Below are 24,370 nucleotides of genomic sequence, written 5' to 3'. Positions count from 1 at the left end.
GTGTGTGTGTGTGTGTGTGTGCATATAAAAGCAAAGACAAGCACTGCTTTCTTCTTGAGCAGCTGCAGTCAGTCCCACTAATGGATGTGCAAAAGCAGAAACTGGCCACACAAGGTATGTGTTCGTTTTTACAGATGGTACTGCAGACAAGTTGGTAATGGAAAAGGAAGTCGTGTACGTGAGCTATTTGAAGGTGGGGGTGGACGGCAGGGGCACAGCCTTGCACAGGGCTTTCCTGTGTAGTCGGCTGTGTGAGTTATTGAAGAAGCAGTGTTCCCATGAAAGTGTTCAGTTATTACCAAATTACATCATGATTGTTAAGGAAATTTGTCAGTCCAAGTTGTCTTTTAGAAATAACGTTATTAAAACTTTAAACAGCAGCTGAGATTTTCCCGTCTGCACAGCACCTCTCTGATGAAATTATCTGCTCGTGTTTGGTTTTCCCTGCAGCACTCACCGGCTTCTTCTTTAAAGACACAGCCTCCATTTGAACAATGACATACATGCTAGACACTTATTTTAACTGTTGGAAAAGTGTATTTACATACCTATGATTTTATGTGTCCTAAGGAAATAACAAAGATAAATAAAAATGAGGTGCCATTTTAAAAGATATTTTGTAGATTGAAAAATTAAATGACCTTCGAGTTTGTTTCTCTTAGGGGTTTTTTTCCTCCCTCCTGTGTATTTAGACGTCATAGAGGGTGATAACGCTATGGGAAGTATTCCCAACACAGTTTTGTCAAGTATTTAGGGCAAATTGTATGTTTGGTATCAGGGTCTCTTGTTGGCACCTTTGCAGTTTCTTAACATGATTTTTAACTGCTTTGAACTTTAGTATATTTAATTCCATATTTCCTTAAGCTTTTTGTTGTTTTTGTTTAAGTGGGAATAAGCAGCCGTCATTGTCCTTTGGCTGAGCAGACGACAGGCGATGCTTATGGCGGTGCCAGTCTGCACTGCACCCTCTCAGCTTGTGGAAAGTATTTAGAGTCAAGACTCTTTTGGTCTTTGTGCTTCTGTGATGAAATGGAAATACATCCAATGTGAGAAGTGTCAAAGTCAATTCCTTAGGTAGATGAAGAATGTAGATTTATACACACACACACACACACACACACATATATATATATATATATAGTAGTGGAGGGAAATGTTTTAGGGAAAATATAAATATATTCACGTTATCCCAATCTGAGGATGTTGGTAAAATACCTCCTCCTTGAGAATTGGCAGTATTTTTGTCTTGAAGGATGATGTCACACGTTGCCAAAGGCCTGTGTCAGGGAACATGCGCACATGGAATGTCAGCCTGGTACATCGTTACCTCAACACATGTGTTTGCAGAACTCGCCGCACCCCAGCGCCATGCTTCCTGCCCCACGCCTGGCCAGGCGAATGCAAAAGCAGAGATCGCAGCTCCCGGCCACCCTGCCACGCGACTGGCATTCGTGGGGCTCAGTCCGTGGTGTCACAAATTTCTGCTTCTCAGCAGAGGTTCAGTTCACATACACTTTTTTTCTTCCTGAAGACAGCCAGATCAAAACACGTGCCCCACATCGCCGCCCTCCCTCCCCGTGGCCTTTCCATCCACCAGACACTGTGTTCCTCTGGCTATGACTGTATCTGCCGACCTCAGAACAGATCACCGCCGTATCTGATCAAGGATGAGTCATTTCTTTCTGGTACCTCAAAAACTTGCATAATTTGGATCAGCTGTTATGGGGTGGTTTGAAAAGATAAGGGTCCTTTATAGCCAAGTTATGGTGAAACATGTCTGGTAAACTTTCCCAAACCTCCTTTTTAGTAATCAGGCCCGAAACCTGGTTAGGCACTGTGGCTGTGGAGCCAGCGAGACCTGAGCTTATATTTTAGCCCTACTGTGTAGAGATCGCAGATGTTTCAGAGCCTCTGTTTTTTCATTTGTAAGGTGGAAGGAATAATAATAATAATAATAATAATAATACCTGTCTCAGGATCATTTTGAAGATATCAGATAAGGAAACTAAGCTTATAGTATATAATTCTGCATATAATAAGTACTTGATAAATATTCAGTGATTGTTGGTGATTATAAAGGAGGGACAAAAAGTAGTCAAACAAGAAAATTGTACCAGACAATCGATTTAAAAATGGTTTTCAGAATACAGTCCTGTGTTTTTGCCTAGACTTAGAAACTGGGATGTGCCCTGGCTGGTATGGCTCCATGCATTGAGCACCGGCCTGCGAACCAATGGGTCACAGGTTCAGTTCCCACTCAAGGCACATGCCTGGATTGTGGGCCAGGTCCTCAGTAGGGGGCGCACAACAGGCAACCACACATTGATGTTTCTGTCCCTCTCTTTCTCTCTCCCTTCACCTCTCTCTAAAAATAAATAAATAAAATCTTTAAAGGAAAAGAAACTGGGATTTTTTTTGATACTACGTAAGTCACAGAATCATTTTCAGTCCTTTATCTCATCAACAGAAGTGGGATAGTAATCATACCTAATAATTAACTTTAAATCTGCGCTGGGAAGGGTTGCTAGGTGAGGGGTTCTTATCTTTGGGAGCCAGGGGCACGCAGATCCACCCACACAAAATCTTCATTCACCTTTTGTGAAGGACATTCTTTTGAATAGCCTGAAATTCTTTGAAAAATATTTTACTGAATTTTTTCCTGAAAGAGCATCATAAATTTTATCAAAAGATGTTTTGACTTCCAAGAATGTTAGGAACCATTGAGAAATCATCATTGTGTATGTAAATGCCTTGAGGATGGAAACATTTCATAGATCAGATATTAGCTGTTAGCTAATATGAAAAGAATTACTGATTATTATTTGGTATTTTCTGTTTCTTTCAAAATAACCATCACCATTATTACCTATTGTAAAGGCAATCCTTTATTAAAAAAAAAGTATTTGCCTCTTTAATTAAGTGTTTGGAAGCTAATCCCTTTGGACTTCAGGCTGTTTTTCAGAGCAAGTCTCTAGATTTTTATTTTTCATACTGGGATGAATCCCCATGATAAATGTTTACTAAATGCATTGTTTAAATAAAATGTGCAATACATTTATTTGAACAGAATCAGCTCCTGGATTCCTATGCTGAAGCTTACTTGAGAGGAACTAAAACTGTTTAACTATGCTTCCAGAAAGCTCTTTTCTTTCCTTCTCAGTGTCAGACTTTGGCTCTGGCATAAAAGAATGTCCCTGTAGAGCAACCGTCCAGCCATTGTTGTAGCTGAAGGTGAAAACGGATCCTCAGTGGCAGAAAATGAAACAGTGAGGGACTTGCGTGGTTCCGTGGACCATAATGACTTTCACATGGAATGAGAAAAGACAGTGCAGACACAAGTTTCAGCCATCGTTTTGGCTGTCCAATTATATCTCACTGTAAAGGCAGAAACTTATTACAGAAACAGTGTGGGTTAGAACTCCAAAGATCTGGGTTTTTCTAGCCCTGGTCTGTTATGGAATTTGGGTATAGACCTTGTATGTTTGGTTTGCTTGTTACCAAGTATAGGGGGTAAGTCAACGGAATGGAGATGTGACTCTTGAGACCTGTAATGGGTTCTTTGTCTTTGTGATAAATGAGTTAGTTCTTCCCATTTGAAGACTCCACGTGAAGCATTTAAAGGATGGGAAATACCTTGCTAAATATTGATTTACTGGGGTCCCACTCTGAGAGCCACCAATTGCATCTCAGAAAGAAATGGAGCTAATAATGTGTATAGCGTGCCAGCATTTCCTGATGGATTGGAAAACTCTTGTGTGGCGATACATCTCAGGCATCTTGTGTGGTGATGCATCAGTGCAGTAAGTCCCAGGCACGTTTGTACCTAGGTACAATGTATGATTACTAGAGCGTGTATTGCCTCATGTCCTGGAACAGATGTTGTTCCATTGCTCCTAGCCAGGGATGTCAGGTTTGTTTACACTGGTCTCCATTATCACTGCTGATGTGTTGAGGAAGTGAATTTAATAATCAGGGTAAACAGGTTTTGTTTCCAAACTCTGAGATAGGTGATTATAAGATGAGCGCTTGGCTGAACCTTGTAGAGTCTCTTCAGTCGTCTGGCAAGAAATCTGAGGGCACAGAGGGCTGTGTTAAGGCAGGCGGAGGCTTGCTGCACAGCCTACTTCCACTGATTCTTCACGATTTCATTTAGAACAAAGCCAGCCACGATATTGGTAATAATGATGGCTCTCTGCGGCAGAGCTCTTCACCCCCTCTTGCTGAAATATTGGCCAGCCTGGGCTTCTGATAGAGTTCTGGCTATTAATTTAAAGGTGTGCATTGCAAGCCACCATGTATTTCTTACGTGTGTTTAGTGCTGCTTTCTATATATTCTTTAAGGTCTACTGATGTGAAGTCTATATTAGGGAAACTGGGAGGGGGGATAGGGCCTCCTGTGTTTCTTAGTGGTGAATAATAGTGATAACAACTAAAATAACATTCATCATTTATTCAACAGTTTTTGGATGGATACCACATACATGATAGTAATGAACACATTATCTGACTCATATCGAGTCTTTTGGTAGTAAACAGGTCAGTGCTGTCGGTAGGACGTGAGTACTGATGGGACTAAGCAAGTGCCAACTTGTTTCCAAAATAATTAGACTGTTACTTCTATTTCTAGAGGAACACAGAGAATGAGCCCTTCGATTGTTAGGTAAAACGTTCAGCTTTTAAGTGAGATGTATGCACGGGAGCTATTTCAGTTTCTTCAGAAAAGTTTCCGTATAATTTACGTGAACTAAACTGTCCGTCTTCGTGCACCATCTCAGTTTGTGTCATGTCAATTTCACACTTATGGTGTTTTTCGCTGATTCCACTGGAAACGCTGAAAGAACAGACCTCGTCTGCCATGTGCATGGCTGTGACCTCAGCTTCCAGCACCGTGATGGGCACGTGGTGGACGTTCAGTGACTGTTCCCAGAACTAGACTGACTTACAGTCACCACTGAAATGTTATGACGGCAAAATGATTCCTGAGGGTTCTATCACAGCCATCTGTGTGTTGCTGTAACGTGGAGTTCACAAAGGACTCTTGATATAACCCAATAAACACAAAAGTTATCTAAAGAGTTAAAATATTTGATATACATCCAGGTTAACGGCACATTTATCAAATTTCAGACTAATCCGATTTAAAATGGCTAAGATATAAAACCATTTAAAAATGTGAGTAAATAATCTGCCTGGCAAGGCTTATTATGTGATTACATGGTTTCAGTATGGTTCTTACTCATAGAAAATTATTTTAAAGGGTCATTTCTGCACCAATTCCTTCACCAATGGAGACGTTTAGTATCTTGGAGATGAACATTCATGTCTCTGGATGCTAAGCCACTTGAATGAATAATTCAATCAAATTTGCTGTTTTATTAATCAAATGAAATTAGCTCTTTGTTAATAATGAAATTTGAAAACCTTAAAATGTTTGTTTCCGACTGATCTTCAAATAATAAAATAAGCAATAAAAAAACAACTGAACCAATTTAAAACATTAAAAATTTTTCTTTTTCTGCTGAAGTCACGTCTGGGATTACCTGTACATGTACCCAGGCTCAACCTAGAGTGACATGAGAATGAATACACAAGAAGGACTAATCTAAGTCCCTGATAAGAAAACCTTAAATCAGAACCTTTGAGAAGAAGCTAACACAATGATGATACCGTACAGTGGTTAGCGGTGTACCTGACACCTAAAGACTTTCTTTTTAAGCTAGTAATTTCATGGTTATAGTTCTTGGTGCAGTCCACAGCAGGGAAAAAGAATTATGTTCAACTTAAAGTGTATTTATGTTAAAAGATGGATGCGTCTATTATTTTGTATTTCAAATCCTGGCATGGACAATCATCCAAGTTCATTACCTAAATTGCTGTTGTAAAAGTCAGTGTTGTCGTTATAATACATTTGAAAGGTAGAAAGGAAACAAGTGATCCGAAGAAGTCTCAGGATGTCACTGAAAAGCACTTGCAAAAAAAATCTTTTTTAAAAAAGTTGGGGGGAAAAAAAGCACTTGCTAAGCCAGTCACTTGCTGGCCTCCGAATATTTTGCCATTCATTGCCCCCCAACCGCCCCACTCTCCTTCCTTTCCACACAGGAAATCACCAGCCAGCAGAAATATTGTGGAGGCAACACAAAGGTGACTGAGACATTACTAGGCAAACTATTAGAACTTCTAGTTAAAAAAAAAAGAAGAAAAGAAACATTTCCTTAAATTGTTGATTCTGGAATTTTCTCTATAGAAGTTTTCCGTTGAGGCAACTTCCTTCGACTCTGGTTTTCAGCTGACCTTCCTTCACTCTCACCTTGTTCGCCCCCACTTAGAAGGAGAAGGTACAGGCAGAGAAGGCCAGAGGCAGAGGTTGCTGCCTTCCTGGTGCTCGGCACCTGTAAGCATGCAGCTTCCCTCCGCCTCGGAGGAGAGGAAGAGTCAGAACCATGCTAAGCATGCCTGTCAGGGGTGCCGTAGCTTCTTATCCTGTCCTCTGCTCTCCCGGGAGTGTTTCTGCCCATATGATGTGATTCACCTCCCACACATGGTGGTGGATGTACCAAATACTAGTAACTCTTGAAAACAGCTCGCAGGAAAAGGGAAGCCAGCGTGATCGTAGTCAAACATGCACGTACGCAGATAGAACCATCAGCAGTGTGTGGCTGTGAGCATGTTCGTAAAGGAGAGCCGGAGCGCCGTCTTACTGACCTTGTACCCTCAGGACCTAGCAGGTACCTGGCGGCCGCTGTTTCTCAAAAACCAGTGTGGGGTGTAGTATTGGAAAACTAATTCTCTTGATTTTATTTTCTTTTTGTATCATACTTTTTTCCATCACCATCAATCCCCCCCCATATCCTCTGCCACCTCCACCCACCTCCCGCCCCACCCCCGCTGTCACCAGGTTGTCTGTGTCCATGAGTTACTTGTCTTTTTTTCTTTTTTCTTTCTTTTGCTCAATTCCTCTTGATTTTATTTTCTACCTCATTAGCCATCTCTGCCCAAGTGGAGATAAATTTGTCGATCCAAAGGAGAGCCATTTAAAAAGGCTGGTTTTAAAAAAAAACAAACTTATTTTTTTTCCCCGAAACAGGAGTAACTGCTAATGATAAAAATAATACCTGGAGAGGTTAGCGCCAACATTGTTCGGGTTTAGCTGTCCAAAACAGAGCACTGTCCTAGGTGCTCATTATTTAGAATATTTGATGACAGCAAGGAGACATGATTTCTGTCCTTTACAAAACATAGTGTGAAGGAGAAGGACGACGAAATATTTTAAAACTCCGTCAGGCATGGTAAACTGTGACCGAAATAAGGTCCTCAGTGCTTCAACAAGGCCAAGCTTGTTTTGAGAAAGTGGGGCAGGGGAAGCTTCTCGTCTGCCTTCCTCTGGCACCAGACTGCGTCTCTGCACTTGACTGAGCTAAGGATGTGGATAACTTCAAAAGAACTGCCGTCGTGTGTGCAGCCAGGTCGCGTTCGACACAGCATGGCCAGGTCAGGGCCCTCCTCTCGGTCGTCATTTAGAGAGCTGTGGCACGGGTCTGTGACGCTGGGGTCTCAGCCAAGGACAGTCTTCACTTCTCCTACCTTCTCTGCAGCTCGCAGGTCCCACCAAAGTGATACATCGGTGTAGATGGGAGGTAACTGAACTGGTGAAATACTTCTTCTCACCTACCTCCCACTCTCTACCCTCGCACAAGCACACCCCTATTGAATTCTAGGTGTGAACACCTAGATATTTCGCTCTGACTCAACTTTCCATTCTCGTATTTGATAAGATTAACACAAATGAAATGCATTCGATAATATCCAACTGTATGTTTTACGCATATCTAAAATGTTTAATAAGTACATTAAGAAGATCAAACCAAACGAACAAAATAGTTTTCTCTTACAAAAGAGATACAGTTGAACCCCCTTGACAAACGGCTTAACTTTACTAAGCATTTACTACATGCCTGGCACTGTTTTAAGTGCATCCATTAGCCCATGTTGATCCAGCATCTCACACTGTAAAGATGGAGAAATTTAAACACTGAGAGATTAACTTGCCCAAAGTTGCACCCGGCCAAAGGCAGAAACATGTTTTGAATACAAGTAGTCTGATTCCTCAATCTGATTATTAACCTCCATGCCACACTGACTCTGAGAAGGTGAATCCAGAGTACTCCTGGTATATTTAGAGTAAGATATGGTTTACCTAAAATATACCAGTCTTGATTGGTGCATAAGTGCTCCTTAAAGCAACCTGTGCCCGTGGAAACCAGGGCTGTAATTTCAGGATTTTCCCTCTAACTAATGAAGGACATTTTCTTTGCAAGAGAATTAAGCACAAAATTGGGCAAGGATTGAAATGCTCTCTGAAACCAGGATCACACCCACTTTGGCAAGCTGTGTCAAGCACCGAGGGCAGAAGGAAAGAAAGGCAGGCTGGAGTGAATGGTTGGTTACACATTCAGATCGGAGCCTCTGCCATCTCTGTGGGTTCGTTTCCAAATGGACATCTACATCGCCTTTATGTGAATCAAGTTGGTGTTTATTTGCCAAACGTGTTATTTAGATCTAGGAAAAAGACAGCATGGCCCCGGGGAAATTTCACAATTATAACCTAACTAGGCTCCCCAGCTTACTTTGGATAAAGGGGGCCCCGGAGTGTTTGATAAACACAACCTCTAATCGTTCACTGATTTTCAGGAAGCAGCAGTCTCTACTCTTACAGTAGGGACTCGTGGACTGACACCCGGTGTTTGCCGTTGCTCTTACTGAGGTTTAGAAACTCACAACGCATCCCGGTCCCAACTTCTTGGCGGGTGGTGGGGGGCGGTGTGGAGGTGGGGGGAGCCAGAGATTATCTTCGAGAAAAATCTAGCTTTTATTACATCACCTAAAGTAGCACAACCTGCTACACTAATGAAATCGTGTTCTTGGTTGAAAAGGGCAATTGTTAGCCCGACTTTGTGCTCACTAAAAACATTCCCCAATCTTGTTAAATTATTGCTCTCATTTCAGATTTTTATGGCTGTGCAGCTTACCAGCCCTCATTTCTTTACGTTTCATTCATTTTCCTTGTATTGATGATTAATGGAGGATGTCGAATGTTAGAGTGAGCAGGCATCAGCAATTGCAAGATCATAATTAGTTTAGCTGACGAGGGCCTCTGATAGCACTTGCATCTGGATGGAAAAATTACCCTATAGGGAACTGGCTGCTCACCAGGTCTTTTTAGTGATACATTGTGAAACACCCGATGAATCAAATGCCCTTTCAATGCCAAGAAAGTGTTCCAGTCTTGAAGCCAAAATTATGTCTGCAGAAAGCTTTCCATTTGAAATGTATCAGAGTACAATTATAACCATTGTATTTTCTTGGCAGAGATACCACTCCTCTACAGTATGGACTCGAGTTAAATAAATGGCCTAAATTTTATGAATCCCTGAAATTTTGACTTACAGTGCTCTTAATTTTAAATTTATAATAAAATTGGGTTGCAGCGAGACTTTTTTGCCTCTCCTTATCTAGCATGCATATTTTATCATTAAAGGCTCTGCTTCCCAGAGAAAGGAGAGCCGAATTGTAATTCAGGCTGTCTCTTTTTGCAGCAAGAGAATTCCATTTCCTGCCTGTTACTTAGTGTTTGCGCCTACAAAGACAGCCTGACTTTTGTTTCACTCAGAAGTTTAATGGAATCATTACTTGATACCAACAATGGAACAATCAATACTAATGATCTCCTTTTAAATATCCTTAGATTATTTTTTTGAATCTGGCGATTACAAAATTCAAGCCGCTAACATCAGTTTGTGTTTGGAAATGCTTGTGATTTCCAAGTCTGAGTCAAATAAAATCACTCAGTAGTCCTTGATGGGGGGGGGGGGGCTATGTCATCTGGCTTAAGCAGGTACCTCATAAGGCTTCTCATCTGTGATCCTGTACGCCTTGTTGCCTGAAGTTTCTGCTGGTTCTCTCGGCTTTGGGAAATAGAGGGTGTACATGAATGACATAGAAAAAGACACAAGTCGGGTATAATCTTAAATGGTTTACGTGGTGCATTTATTCCAAACTTGACCAGATTTTAAAGCTCAGGTGGCCTGCGCCCCTCCTTTTCCAAAGTGTATGAAACATGTTGCCATGTGCTGTCTTTTGCCTTTTGTTTTGACACTTTTAAAAGGTATATTTTAAGGTTCTGCATCTAGGAGCCATCATTAATGGCACAAAACCCAAAGTTCAAAAAGTTAAAGCTGTTTCTGTGAAAAGCCTTTGGTGTTGCCCACACCTCATCCATCACTGTAGGGTTAATTATAATGAAAATCAGTGGTGCCTATTAAACACAATTGAACCTGACCTCATTATGGGCAGTGTGGTTTTATACTGTCATTGTTGCTAGTCTGAAGACAAAACTCCTGGGTTGATTTGGTCTAACTCCAGTGATCACGTGACTCACCTCTGACCTTGTATTTTTTTCCCCCCCGTTTCAGAGGCGTAGAGGCTCGGGTGTTTTCTGTGCCAATTGCTTGACCACAAAGACCTCTCTCTGGCGAAAGAATGCAAATGGCGGATATGTATGCAACGCGTGTGGCCTCTACCAGAAGCTTCACTCGGTAAGGACTTGTTCCACTGCGTCGGGAAAAGCTCCGTGAAGCAGCCGGGTCTGCCGTGTGCGGAGGACCGCTCCCGGCCTTGCAGTGCCTGCCCCCGCAGTTGAACGCAGTCGCTTTGAGTGCGAGTGTGATTTATGGTGAAATGGCCTTAGACGGTAGGGGGAGATACATGTGAGACCATTAGTGATGCATTACGCTCCTTTTGGTATAAAAGAGGAAAATGATTGATTTCTGGGACTTTCACATAACAATTGAATGGTTATCAGAATCTGGCGAACTTAGTGTAGATAGAAGACAGCCTTCTTAAAATGTTCAAAAATGCATAAATTATTTTGTTTTATTTTTGAAGAGGACTCTCCCATGGCCAGTGTAAACTACAGAGCAGGGAGAGAATGTTTATTTTCCAGTTTACCTTTGAATTTGCAAGTGTGGTCTGGCTGCTTCATGGGGGGGGAGGGTTGGGCCCATTGAGAAGAGGGTTCTGAACTGGGACCTGAAAATGTGAGCCAACTCGCTGCAGCCCATGCGATGCTGTTTAGTGCTGTATCCAAGGGTCTGAGTAGCACCCAAAGGAGCAGAGTAAGGGGCGAGGTGCTCCTGTGTTTTAAGAGCTCTAGCTGGCTTCTTTCTGTGCTTGCTGGAGTACTTCCAATAACTTCTGCCCAAATCTTAGTTAGAACCCTGTAATAAATTTTACACTTACAAATTCTCCCACCTGTACATGCGTTTGACTTCCTGACGAATTTTTTTTTTCTTTTAGTTTGGAAAAGTTATCTGCTGACAAGAGCTGCCTTTAAAAATGGGAAGACTCTTATTTAGTAAACAGAAGCCTGTTTCCCTCTGGCTTTTTCAACTTGTTTGGCATTTTACCTTAGCTTTTAGCACAGCCAATGAATAGCTTTACAGCTACAGGGAATATAATTTTAGACAAAATGTGCTCATAAGTGGACCATTGGAAGCACTCTTTAAAAAATGCATGCTGCCAACAATACTAATTAGTGCTAAACTGTTAAAATCTTAGTTATTAGCATGTAGCTAGGAAAAATATTTTTCCCACCACCACGCTACCTTACTTTCTTTTAACCTTCACCATTTAAACACAGCAATAAGCTTCCACTTAATGAGTACTGACATTAATGATTTTAATTGAACTCTGGCCAATCATGGGCTAGGAATTAATTAAGCTACTGCCTTCCAGCTTATGATAATTTAACAACTGTGATATAAACTAAACTCTTCTTTTCACAATTATTTTAGCATTTATCTCTCCAGAAACGAGATGTTTTCAGTTTTGTTTTTCTAAATCATGAATTTAAATACATAAAGGTTATGCTCACATTTCATGCCAGAAAGTTATGAAAGTTTTAAAAAGGTATTACTGCTGATTTCAGGGTTCTTTATAAGATAAATTAAACACTGCACATTTTTGCAATACAAATTTGAGCTCTTTATGTACCTGAATATTCCAAGCAGAAATAAGTGAACATGGCATATCCAAATGGCTGTCTTATTTTCATTGTTAAACTAACACTTGAATTGTCGATAACAAGTGTGTTACCTTTCTTTCCTTCAAAATACCTTCACAACACCAGAAACATTCCATAAAGGATTTATATTTGTTTAATTTAATATATAAAAGGTACTCTTGTATTAAGCTGCATCTTTTCTTGGAGTAACTCAAATCACACATTGTATAGATACATATTTTATGTGGCTATTAGTTCCTGATTTCAGTAAGCCTTTAGAAAAATCAAATTTAGCTTATTAAAGGTTCCTCTAAATTTTAATCTGTAAATATGCATTCATTTATTCAACTTATTCTTTCAATTTTATAAATCAATGTTACAGCTCTTGCTGTAAGTTTTTATTATAGTCTTATCTATGGATTCTAGTCATAAAATGTAAACACCTGTTGAACATATATATACAAGTACCAAGCATATAATGCTTAAGCCAATAAAGTTGTTAGGCTGGGTGAAAGTCAGCATTCAATTTAAATATAAAGTAAGAATGACAGATCAGATATTTGGACCAAGGCTGCAAATCAATGTAGATTTTTCAACCTAAAACAAATGCTTTGCCAGTCAACAAGTGCCAGCTCCCCTACCGAATATAAAATATTATTAAAGGGAAAGAAATAAAAGTGAGAGGTTAAAAAAAAAACTCCCACTGATATGACTTTGTTTACCTACTACCTTTCTTCATGATTCTGTCAGTTTGATTTTTCTGTGCTCTGATAGTTTATATTGTATGTTCACACTTGCTGTTATTGAGAAGAATGTATGTATTAGTCAGCTCAGGCTACCATAACAAAATACCATAGACAGGTGGCTTAAACAACAGAAGTACATGTCCCACGCTTCTGGAGGCTGGGAGTCAGTCAGATCGGAGGGCCGGCGTCATTGGGGCCTGGGAGAGCTCTCCTGCTCCCAGAACCCGGCTTGCAGAAAGCTGACTTGTCCCTGTGTCCTCCTTCCACCTTATTTCACTCCCAAAGACCCTAGTCTTTCCAGATATAGTCACCTCAGGGATTAGAGAGTCAACCTATGAAATTGGGGGAAGACACAAAATTCAGTCAGTGGCAAAGCTTCATTTTTCCAGTTTTTTACCAAAACCGATCTCCCCTGTCATGATGTTGACATCCTAGTGCATGACTCAGATGTTGAGAAATATCTCAGAAAAATCACATTTCTTCAAGGAACTTTCTACACAGTTTTATCACTAAGTGATGCAATTCCAAAATCCACGGAGTTTGGAAAGCTGTTTTTAAGTAGATTAAAGTGTTCGGTCCTCCCTGCAAAGATGGGCATGATTTAATCAGGCTAACACAAGGGCACTTTGGTTTCCTCCTCTGGTCCTGCTCAGGGCAAAAGGAGGAGATTTAGTAAATCTATAACATAAAGCCTATCCTTGCTTTGAACTGAAGCATGGTTTCTATTTGTGAGGAACTGTTAATGCATTTTAATGTATTTTTAATGTTTTCCTTTTATGTATTGTGTGTGCATTCTCTGCAGACTCCCAGGCCTTTAAACATCATTAAACAAAACAACGGTGAGCAGATTATTAGGAGAAGAACAAGAAAGCGCCTTAACCCAGAGGCACTTCAGGCTGAGCAGCTCAACAAACAGCAGAGGGGCGGCAGTGAGGAGCAAGTCAATGGCAGCCCCTTAGAGAGGAGGTCAGAAGATCATTTAACGGAAAGTCACCAGAGAGAAATTCCGCTCCCCAGCCTGAGTAAATACGAAGCCCAGGGGTCATTGACTAAAAGCCATTCTGCTCAGCAGCCAGTCCTGGTCAGCCAACCTCTGGATATTCACAAAAGGATGCAACCTTTGCACATTCAGATAAAAAGTCCTCAGGAAAGTACTGGAGACCCAGGAAATAGTTCATCTGTATCTGAAGGGAAAGGAAGTTCCGAGAGAGGCAGTCCCATTGAAAAGTACATGAGACCTGCAAAGCACCCCAATTATTCGCCACCAGGCAGCCCTATTGAAAAGTACCAGTACCCCCTTTTTGGACTCCCCTTTGTACATAATGACTTCCAGAGTGAAGCTGATTGGCTGCGGTTCTGGAGTAAATATAAGCTCTCCGTTCCTGGGAATCCGCACTACTTGAGTCATGTGCCTGGCCTACCAAATCCTTGCCAAAACTATGTGCCTTATCCCACCTTCAATCTGCCTCCTCATTTTTCAGCTGTCGGATCAGACAATGACATTCCTCTCGATTTGGCGATCAAGCATTCCAGACCTGGGCCAACTGCAAACGGTGCCTCCAAGGAAAAAACGAAGGCGCCCTCAAATGTAAAAAATGAAGGTCCCTTGAATGTAGTAAAAACAGAGAAAGTTGATAGAAGTACTCAAGATGAACTTTCAACAAAATGTGTGCACTGTGGCATTGTCTTTCTGGATGAAGTGATGTATGCATTGCATATGAGTTGCCATGGTGACAGTGGACCTTTCCAGTGCAGCATATGCCAGCATCTTTGCACGGACAAATACGACTTTACAACTCATATCCAGAGAGGCCTGCATAGGAACAATGCACAAGCGGAAAAAAATGGGAAACCTAAAGAGTAAAAAACCTTAGCACTTAGCACAATTAAATAGAAATAGGTTTTCTTGATGGGAATTCAATAGCTTGTAATGTCTTATGAAGACCTATTAAAAAAAATACTTCATAGAGCCTGCCTTATCCAACACGAAATTCCCTTCTCTTATTATTCTTTCTTTTGATGAGTAGGTTACCGAGATTAAAAAGTGAGACAAATGGTCAGTGAGAAAAAAAAAATGAAAGATGGTAAATAATCACGTTCCGAAACCTAGTAAGTCAAACCGTCTTGGTGAACGTGTATGGCAGATACCATCCATAAGAAGTATCACCAGACTATAATTCTTATATTTGTAAAGGACGAGATCAAAGCTGTCCAGAATTTGAAAGGGTTTACATACCATGAGTCTAAAGCAGTATTGGGCTGGCCATTGGCCCGTTTGCTCAGAAACCCATAAATTGTTGCCTAAATTTAAGAAATACCATAAGACCCTAGGCAGAGGAGGAGAAGGCTAATCTCCAGGGCAGTGAAAGGAAGACGGCGCCCTCTTACATCAGCCTCCTCTCGTTGACCGTGTTCCCGGTTGAGACCTAGACACGCGAGCTGGGGTTGCCCCTGGGGCGAGAGCAGCGAGAAGTGTGACCAACGGCGGCGCAGCGGTTTGGGCCAGCCCTGCCTGTACATACACACGCACACCCTCTCTGATATTTTTGTCCTTAGATGTTCGGATACTCCTTTCGAAAGTAGTTCTTTTGTTTGCATTTTAGGTTCATTTTGTCCAAATATATATGCATTTTTAAAACCAGTGTCCTCAGTGCTTATGTAGTAATTTTATTTTAGCCAGATATTTCTTTCTTGTCTGTGACGAACCAGTGTGGATTTGTTTTTGAAGCCTCCTCGTGGTCACTAATCTCACTTGGCACATTGTAACTAAAGGGATCCCCTCAGTTCCAGACTAGACGGATACAAAAGTGCAGACCATGGGCTTAATTGGTTTAGAACACATGGTATTTCTCCACCAGGTAACCTGCTGTATTTATTTATTTTCTTTTGGTTACATATAATTTCCAAACTTTGTGGTCAGGCAGCGTCTAAGGTTACGTTCCCACAGACTGGCGGTGTGTGTACCAATCAGTCCCTTCATTAGGTTTATACAGGTTTAGTTAAGTAGCATTAAATAGGATTCTTAGAAGTATGTCTTCGTAGTACTTTTAATACTTAAGGCTTTGTAAAACTATCCATGAAGGGAAAGCTCCTCAGCATAACTGCTCAGGGAAATAGGGCTAAATAACTGAACATTAAATAATTGGTTAAAGGTGCTGTTAGTCGAGCCTCAATGCTTGCTACAAGGATGTATGTACAAGGACTGACTTTAATAATTTGCATTATATTGTCCCAACCAGTAGTTTATTTTTTGCCACGGAGATGTAGAAGATATTACAAGCTACTGGATGCACTGTCAGATTAACTTATTTCATTAAAGAAGTTGGGAGAACAAATAGGAAAAAAAAACTTATTTTTCTAGTAAATATTAATGTATTACATTTCAAATAATGGTGCCTGACATATTGAATAATTATTTTCTACAGTGTACGTATGCAACAAAGATATTCCATCATGCATTAGAGTCAGTTCTGGCTCTGCCTAGCTGTTTACATTTGCAAATGTAGCAAACAAGGTAATGAAGCAACTATTTCTATTGCGGTAGATATCTTTTTGTGTGTGTGTATGTGTGTGTGTGCATTACAATTGTAAACGGTAACATGAAACAAATGAAAGTTCTTGATATAAATGGTATGGAAAACAAGAAGGAATTGAAAATATTTTTATGCCTACTTAGGAAAAAAAGGGTAGCACTATTCATTCCAAGTACTTTTTTTTTTTTATTTTTAAGCTCTTAACTCACATTGTTATGCTTAAAATGATAAACATATATTCTCTTTTTATTGCTTTGTCTATGTTTCAGATGAAACATTTCGGAAATTATTTTGATGAGTGCTGCTGGAGTCTGCAGCGCTGATGTTTTTATTGCATTCTGTAGTCGCATTTGCACTCCATTTTTTACATTAATTTGCAGTTGCTTTGTATTGTTTTGTTTTGTTTGGGGTTTTGTTTCTTTTTCACAGTGCCAGGTCTCCGGTTCTTAAAAGTGAACGGCAGGTAGAGTTCAACCAGTTCGTGACTGTTGTAGTGAATGAACTTAAACATGTCTTTCTGGTGTCGTGTTGTCATTTCCATTCTGCATTTTTTTTGTTTTCATGTAAAAAAAAAGAGACAGACAGACAGAAAGAAAGAAATCAGGACTAAGCCTTCTGCTTCAGTTTCATTTTTTTAAAGGGCTCTATTCCGATCTCACCTGTTGCGTAGCTCTAATATTCACAGAGACTGAAATAAAGAGATGGAACGAGGAGCTTCGACACTCAAATGATGTGACGTAATTTATCTTTCTTAAGAATGTAATGACTGCATCTCAGACGGACAGGCAGACTTGAGAGGTGGCAAGTAAAGATTAAAAAAAGAGAGAGAGAGAGAGAGATTTCCCAGACAATAACAGTATTTAGTTTTCTTAGTAAAAAAGGCTGGTAACAAAGTACATGCTGGCAGTCCTCAAGCAACATTGGATGTGGAATGCTTACGTCAGCAAAATACCTGAGGTGTGGTTCAGGTGGGCAATATTACACGTGGGACTTCTGGGGTGAAATGACTCCATCAGCAGTTTCTTCAGCATGTCCAACACAGATAGGTTGCTCGCTGTTGGCAGGCATGCCTTTTTCTTTTCATGGGTTTTTTTTTTTCCTCAGTCAGACCTGGTAGTGATGTTTAGCCTTGGAAAATACATATCACTGTTCTTGGAATATTTATGGCTAATCTACTTTCAGTAGAATGTTCTTGGATAGCATTGCCGTGCTAGATCTTACTCCTTTATTATTATTTTATTTTCATTTTCACTTTTGTTGTTATATTTTGAGGGAGAAGAGGTTGGGCTTTTCTAAAAAGATGAAAATACAACACTAAAATACCCCTTATTTTTTGACTTCCCAGAGCCTTTGTTCCATCTTTCAAAATATATTACAGAAATGATTATTTTTACTTTAGCTGGTTTTGAGACGTCATTTTGTCTTAAATCGTGACTTTTAAATGAGCTGTTTAGGTACTTCATTTTTTTTTTTTTTTTGAAGACTTTCAAGATGGTTTAGGAATTTCCCCTCTTGGAAGAGGCTTCCCCCTGTGGTGAAAACTGTATGCCAGCTGAACCTATATGCCATTTAAAAACTCTAAGCCCTTTGCAAGTAATTGTCTATGCTCTGAATCACCTTCGGATCAAGCTCTAGGCCAAGACCAGCTCATATAGTCTCGTTCTCCCTTTTCTCACTCTCTCTCCGTTCCTCTCTCACCTGTATACCCATGACTCTGTTGGGAACAGAAGAATCCTCAAGAGCCAGCCTACCTCGCAAGGCTGTGGACTGAGAGACACTACACGACTCGAAGCAACGAGAAAAGGATGGAGCTCTAAACATTCACTCGTTCACTCTGTAGTACAGGAGGGAGAGCGTATATGCCCTTCTTTCCACATGACACGCTGAGATGTTCTTTTTTAAAAAACCCGTTTTGAAGACAGTGACATTTTGTTCTAAACTCTTCTGTTTTAGTAAAGGTAGATTTTAGAAAACAAGCATGGGGATTCTTTTCTGAGATATTAATGAGAAGAAGAAAAAGGTGATTATCTTTAACAGCTCTTTGTGGAAGCCTGTGGTAGCACATTATAATTGCACGTGTGCACATAATCTCTTATGATCCAATGCAAATGCAGCTCCAAAAAAATATTAAATGTATATATATTTTTAAATGCCTGAGGGTATACGTTGCTCTTAAGAAATTGAAGAGTACCGATACTGCTATTGAAATAATGATTAGCCTCCCGCTATGTGGCTGCAAAACATCACAAGGTGACCTGTTTTGAGACCTCTGAACTGCCTGCCCGTTGAGTTAGTGAACGTGAGCGCAGCTCTGGAGGGGGAATGTCTGCCATTCATTGGTGGAAGCATGGAGCAAAGAAGCTGGTGTTCAGCCTCGGGGCTGTGCGCCAGCCTTTTGCCTAACGTTTACACGAGCTCACAGCTTCCTGTCTTCGGGTGGAGGGCCACGGCAGAACACGCAAGACATCTTTGGTGAGCAAGTAGTTACAAGCTTGCCCTCCTAGATCACAGGAGGAAACCGGAGGAACCGAAATGCATCCTGAATAGGAATCTTAGCTATGCTAACCAAAGGTAGGTACTGTTAGGTGGGATTCTATCAGCAGGCAACTGTCCATGAGAGGAGAATAGAAAGACATGCATCAAGACTCTGAAGGGCTGTGTTATTTTCCCAAAGAAAGACTTGGCCAAGGGCAGAAGGCATAGCTGCTTTGAAGAGCACTTCCTTTTGGTTTCCCAGTTACTGTTCCGTAGACAGTGGACTCACGTGTTCCTGGTAGTGGTGCGGCTGTTGAGAAAGCACCCACGGTGGCTCGCAGTAATTAGGACCTCTGGAAGATGCTAGGGCAGAGTTGTGTCAAGTCAGGGATGAAGAAAATGTGAAATTCGACATTGACTCCCACGCGGAAAACTGGACAATGTGTGCTCGTGTGTCGTTCTCTCGAAGGGAGAGGTAGAGCTGTAAGCTTCACTCCGTCCCGCACCAGGGAAGAGCAAAGTCCCTTTTCGTGGAAATAACGTGTATCCTTCATCCGAGGAAATGGTCCCTCAAGATCCCCAAGTCCCAAAACTGTATTCTGATTTCCCCCCTGGTTGTCTTTTCATTATATGACCTGCAGCAAATCACTTTTTTCTTTTTGTGCCTCAGGTTCCTCACCTGTAAAATGGAAAAAAATATATATTAATAATAATAATATTAATAATAATAATAATGGTTATGTAGTACTTGTTTGTAAAGCACTTTGAGATCCTTGGTTGAAAGGCACCGTGGCAGTGCCAAGTATTATTATATGGCCAAGGGGCTTATTTAAACTCTCAGTTCCCGAGGGCCAGGAACGGTTGGGGTCATTTGTGTTAGGGGTGAGCTGTAAATACCGTATCTAGACAGCCTATAGTGTTGGCTATGAAGACGCAAACTATCCCAAGGCTGATAAAACCATCGTTTTTTAATGGCTACCAATAAGGCAAATATCACAATCAATGCCAAATTCCTTAGGGTGGACAGTTTGACAATATGGATCATTTGGGGGGTGGGATGGGAATGGGAAACATCTCAAAATGCCAATGTAAAATTAACTTTACAGCAATATTCACCAGCAGAAAATGTCTTTCATATGGAATGATTTCATGTTGCTAAGAAAAAGTTCAATTTGTAGTCCTGATTTGAATATTAGAATGTTGGCTATAATAGTTCTGTTCTTACAACACATGGAATTTTTTTTTTGTTTTATTTAATTTTGTTTTCATAGTGCATGTTCATTTCTACTCACAAACATGTTCTTGGTGTATTTCTTATGCAAACAATCTTCAGGCAGCAAAGATGTCTGTTACATCTAAACTTGAATAATAAAGTTTTACCACCAGTTACACACGATGGTGTTGGTATGGTTTATATGGATTCACTTTCATCTGTGTGGCAATAGGAAGTTCACACCATTGTAACCTATAGACAGGCTCTGGTGAATTGAGGTGGTGAAATCAAATCACCGTTAAAAAATATGACTAAGGTTGAAAAGCCTGGATTCTCTCATTTTGTTTTGTTTTGCTAATTTTTTTAACCAATTCAATCCCTTATTGATAGATTTTGTGTAAAAAAATATACTAGTTTCTTTAGGAAGATCAACAATAAAAATTGTGTTCATTTCAAAAACACTTACTGAGTATCCAGTATTGAGTGTTGAGTATCGGTCAGTGATTGTTACAATAAGTAAAAACTCCAGGTATTGAAGTTTAACCTTGATACCATTCAATAGCCCATGTGAATATGATGTGAAGATCCTGATAAGTCGTTTCAACATGTTTATATTAACATATTGCATGCCTTGTGTGTTTGGTTAAGATGAAATTAATCAGCAGTGTTTCCTGAAGGATGATTCTGGAAAGAAGGAAGAGGCAGTAGAACCCGTGTAGGAAAGAACCTGAGAAGACTCACCCAAGTGTTTTTAACCAACAGGAAAAACACAAAAAGCACAGGGCATAACACATATAAATGACCCATTGCTTTAGAATACTCATTTATAAAATTTCAAATTAATTAGTATCTACCCTCGCACCATCTTCATTTCTCACTTTTTGTAAACCTAAATTAACAGATCCTGTCTTTATTTTTGTCTGACTCTTTCTCTTCTCCCTTGTTTTGGAAACAACCGCGTTGAGGCTTTGAAGGGCTTTCGTCATGGTAACACGCTTGTTTAGAAGCTGGAGGCAACGATCTGTAGAGGAGAGCCTGGTAACAATGTGGTACTTTTTTTCTTACATAGAATCTGGGATTCTTGTATCAGGGACCACTTTTCAGATAAAGCTGAATATAGTTTATTCTCACCCAGGACCATCAGAATCCTATGTAGGGAGAAATAGGTCACCAGCTATTTACTGCTGTCGGAGGGGAGAGAAGGGTGGGGTCAGGACAGCCAGCCTCCAGCACCGTTTGGTGTCCCATCTCGCAGGGCAGAGCAGCACTCAGCAACTCTGTTGCACACAGTGGGGGAGTCGCCTGCGGGAGTGGGGGGAAGCCCGCTGGATGGGGACTTGGGGAGCTGGAGGTCTGTATAAAGGTAGCCTTACCTTGGCCCTCGGAACATTGCCAAGCTTCCAGAGCTTCAGTTTTCGAGGAGGACTGGACAAAGGGAATGTTACATAGAATCTAATTTTTAATGTCAGTGTCTGCCTTTAAAAGAAATACTGCAAGCCAAACAAAACACTTGTTCGGAGTAAACTTCACCCGTAGATTGGCAGAGTGTGACCCCTGGAGCTTGAACAATAGCGAACTCTGGTAACTGCGGGGAGGAAACTGGGCGGAGGGCTGAGGTTAGCTGCAGTCCCTCTGGGTTTTGTCTCGGATCCCAGGCTTCTCCAGCTCTGCCAGAAAGTCCTAACACACTGGGGCGGCAGCACCTGCCTTATTCTTCCAGAGCCAAATCTGCTTCAGACAAAAAACATTTGCACAGAGGAGAAATAAGCCCAATTTTTTGAACACAGTTCCAATTACTTTGTCCGGTTGCTCTCCCTCTTTGTAGCCCCAAGTACAACTTTTCTTCTTTTACCATGCTGGTATGAACAAAAAACTACCGAAAACAATGAAAAGTTGCAAAAGTTAAATGTTCAGCCATATCCAAGATGTTATTATATCCCTCTCCATGTTATATTTTAGAGTCAAACCAACAAAAGTAAACCATACCACTAAATGGAAAGGAGGGGTTTTCATGTTGTAGTTGATGGCTTTTAACAAAGAACTTTTAAAAATAGAAAAGTAATTTTATAATAAAACATTTTGCTAGTTTTATAATACTCTTTAATATACTCAGGATGTCAGTAATCTGAAAGTCACCTTTGATAAATGTTGCAGTGTTTGTATAGAATATATCTTATAAGGTAATGACCCGTTCTTTCAACTTCCAGCTCAGTAACAACAGCAAACGATGAACCAACACTAAATTTTCTCTTTAGGTTAGCTGTCAAGACTTGGATAGCAAGGGCTATTAAAGAGAAAATATAATAGAAACATTTTAACTGTTTCCATAAATAGAAGATACATTTCCACGTTAAATCTGCATCAGCATTAACCTGTAAGCAATTTCCCAGGAATATTTATGAACAGAAGACCCGCAAATACATCACAGACTCATTCTCAGAACATGTGCCACCTCTTATGTGAAACTGGTGTCTCCCCTCCTTGTGTTCACACATTAGTCCATTTTTTAATGTACTGTGCAACCAGTGGTATGTTCTGCAAGCCCAAATTTCCTCACACGCTTTCTTTACACGCAGCATGTATTATTCCCCAAGGAATTAATGTATCATACCAAGCTCAACTTGGTATGACCATGATGGTTGATTTCTATCATTTTATTTCTTACAATTGCCTTGATGATTTTCTCTAGCGAAACTATTATTGCCATGCATTTGTTCTTAGGGATGACACACAGGACAAGCCCAGGCATCGTGTGTTTATTCAATAAATATCAGTTGATATTGATATCAATGGATAGGGCCTTTACTATGTACCAGGCACTATCACTGGCATTTGGACTATCTCAATGAAAGAAAGCAGGCTCAAACTCCTGTTTATGTAGAAGGGAGATAGACAGTAAACATACGTATAAGATAAGTAAGTATGTGAATAACATTTCATGTTAGAAGAGGATAGATTCTGTAGAGAAAAATAAGGGGAGGAGGGTAGATATCATATTCTGTATAGTCTTCATTGAAGCCCAGACTTTAAAGGAGGGACTGGCAGAGTAAACAGCTGGTGCAAAGGCCCTGTGGTGGGAGAATTAGGTGGTAAGTTCATGAAACCAAGGAGGCCAGTGTGGCTGGGTAGGGTAAACCTTGGGGGAGAGTATTTAGAAATTTACTCAGATGCCAAAATGGAGGTGGGAGGAAATCAGATCAGTCAGGACACTGTAGGCCCTCCTCAGGGTTGTGTCTTACTCTGTCGGAAGTGGGGACATATGACAGTGTTTTGAGTAGAGGAGTGTTGCGTGACTTATGTTTTAATGGAACCATTCTCCTCTGTTTGAAACAAATCACAGGAGGTAAGAATACAAGGGGAGAAGCCAGGAGCCCAGGTTGGAAGCTCATTTACTAATCTCTGCAAGAGATGTGAGGAGTAAAGGAGCAGTTAAAATTCCAGAGACCGTTTTGAAAATACAGCAAACAAGGCCTGGATGTAGGGTGAGGGAGAAACTGAAGAGTCAAAAATTATTCCAAGACTTTTGGTCCGAGCAACTGGAAGAATAGATTAAACAGGTCATTTTTGGAGTGGGAAAGCAATGGAGTTCAATTTTGGACAAGCTACGTTTAAGATCCAACTAAAAAGGTCAAGTAGACTCTTAGATCTGAGCTTGGAGTTGGAAGTTAGATAGCCTTGGCATGTAGACAGGATTTAAAGTCATGGTAGTGGCTGAGATAATCGAGGGAGTGTGGAATTGGAGAAGGAAATATGCCCAATATCTGAAGTCATGGAAATGAGGAGACACAAGTAACAGAACCCAAGGATGGAGGGCCTGTGAGACAGAAGGGAAACCCAGAGAGTAGGGCATCATGAAAAAACAAGGGAAAATAAAACAAGGAGGGAGTGATTGATCTAGAACATGCTGCTAATAGGTCAAGCAGGATAAATACAGAAGATTGATCATTAGCTTTAATAAATGAAGGTCACCCACAGAGTGGGCTCTATCATTTGTGGGGCCCGGAGCAAATTGCGTATTCAGGCCCCCTTGTCCAAAAATTAAGAATTTCAGGATGAGGATACCAGCGTTCTGGTCAACAGTGCCTTGCCAAGAGCAGTTGGATTGGTGAGGTGGGTGTGGAAGCTTGTTGAAGAGAGGCTAGGAAGAGAGGCTTGGAGAACTAAGAACAGAAACCATCTGAGGAACTTGGGTCTGAAGGAGATCAGAGTGAAGGCTTGATAACTGGCACGAGATGTTGAGTCAACAGAGCCTGTGTTTGTTCTGTTCAGGCTTAGAAGGGGAGAAATAACACGTTCCTTCGCTACAGAGGGTGGTTCAGTAGGGAAGGCCTTACTCATTCATCTT

At 40.7% G+C, this 24,370-nt stretch overlaps 1 protein-coding gene across 6 annotated transcripts in view; it reads left to right on the top strand.

Moving 5' to 3' along the window:
• TRPS1 (transcriptional repressor GATA binding 1) overlaps positions 1–20,203 on the top strand; it is a 236,735-nt gene extending 216,532 nt beyond the window's left edge. For all 6 annotated transcript variants that reach the window (XM_028534064.2, XM_028534061.2, XM_036031369.1 and 3 more), the window contains 2 exons: positions 10,470–10,592; positions 13,607–20,203. In XM_028534064.2, coding sequence (XP_028389865.1) covers positions 10,470–10,592; positions 13,607–14,668 — 1,185 coding nt within the window. In that variant the 3' untranslated portion in view covers positions 14,669–20,203. The remainder of the gene's footprint in view (positions 1–10,469; positions 10,593–13,606) is intronic.
• Positions 20,204–24,370: the final 4,167 nt, after the last annotated feature.

Source organism: Phyllostomus discolor, chromosome 7 (genome assembly GCF_004126475.2).
Source record: "Phyllostomus discolor isolate MPI-MPIP mPhyDis1 chromosome 7, mPhyDis1.pri.v3, whole genome shotgun sequence".
Classification (NCBI taxonomy): Eukaryota; Metazoa; Chordata; class Mammalia; order Chiroptera; family Phyllostomidae; genus Phyllostomus; species Phyllostomus discolor.
The sequence above is the reverse complement of the archived record's forward strand: the minus strand, read 5'-3'. Positions and strand labels throughout refer to the sequence as shown.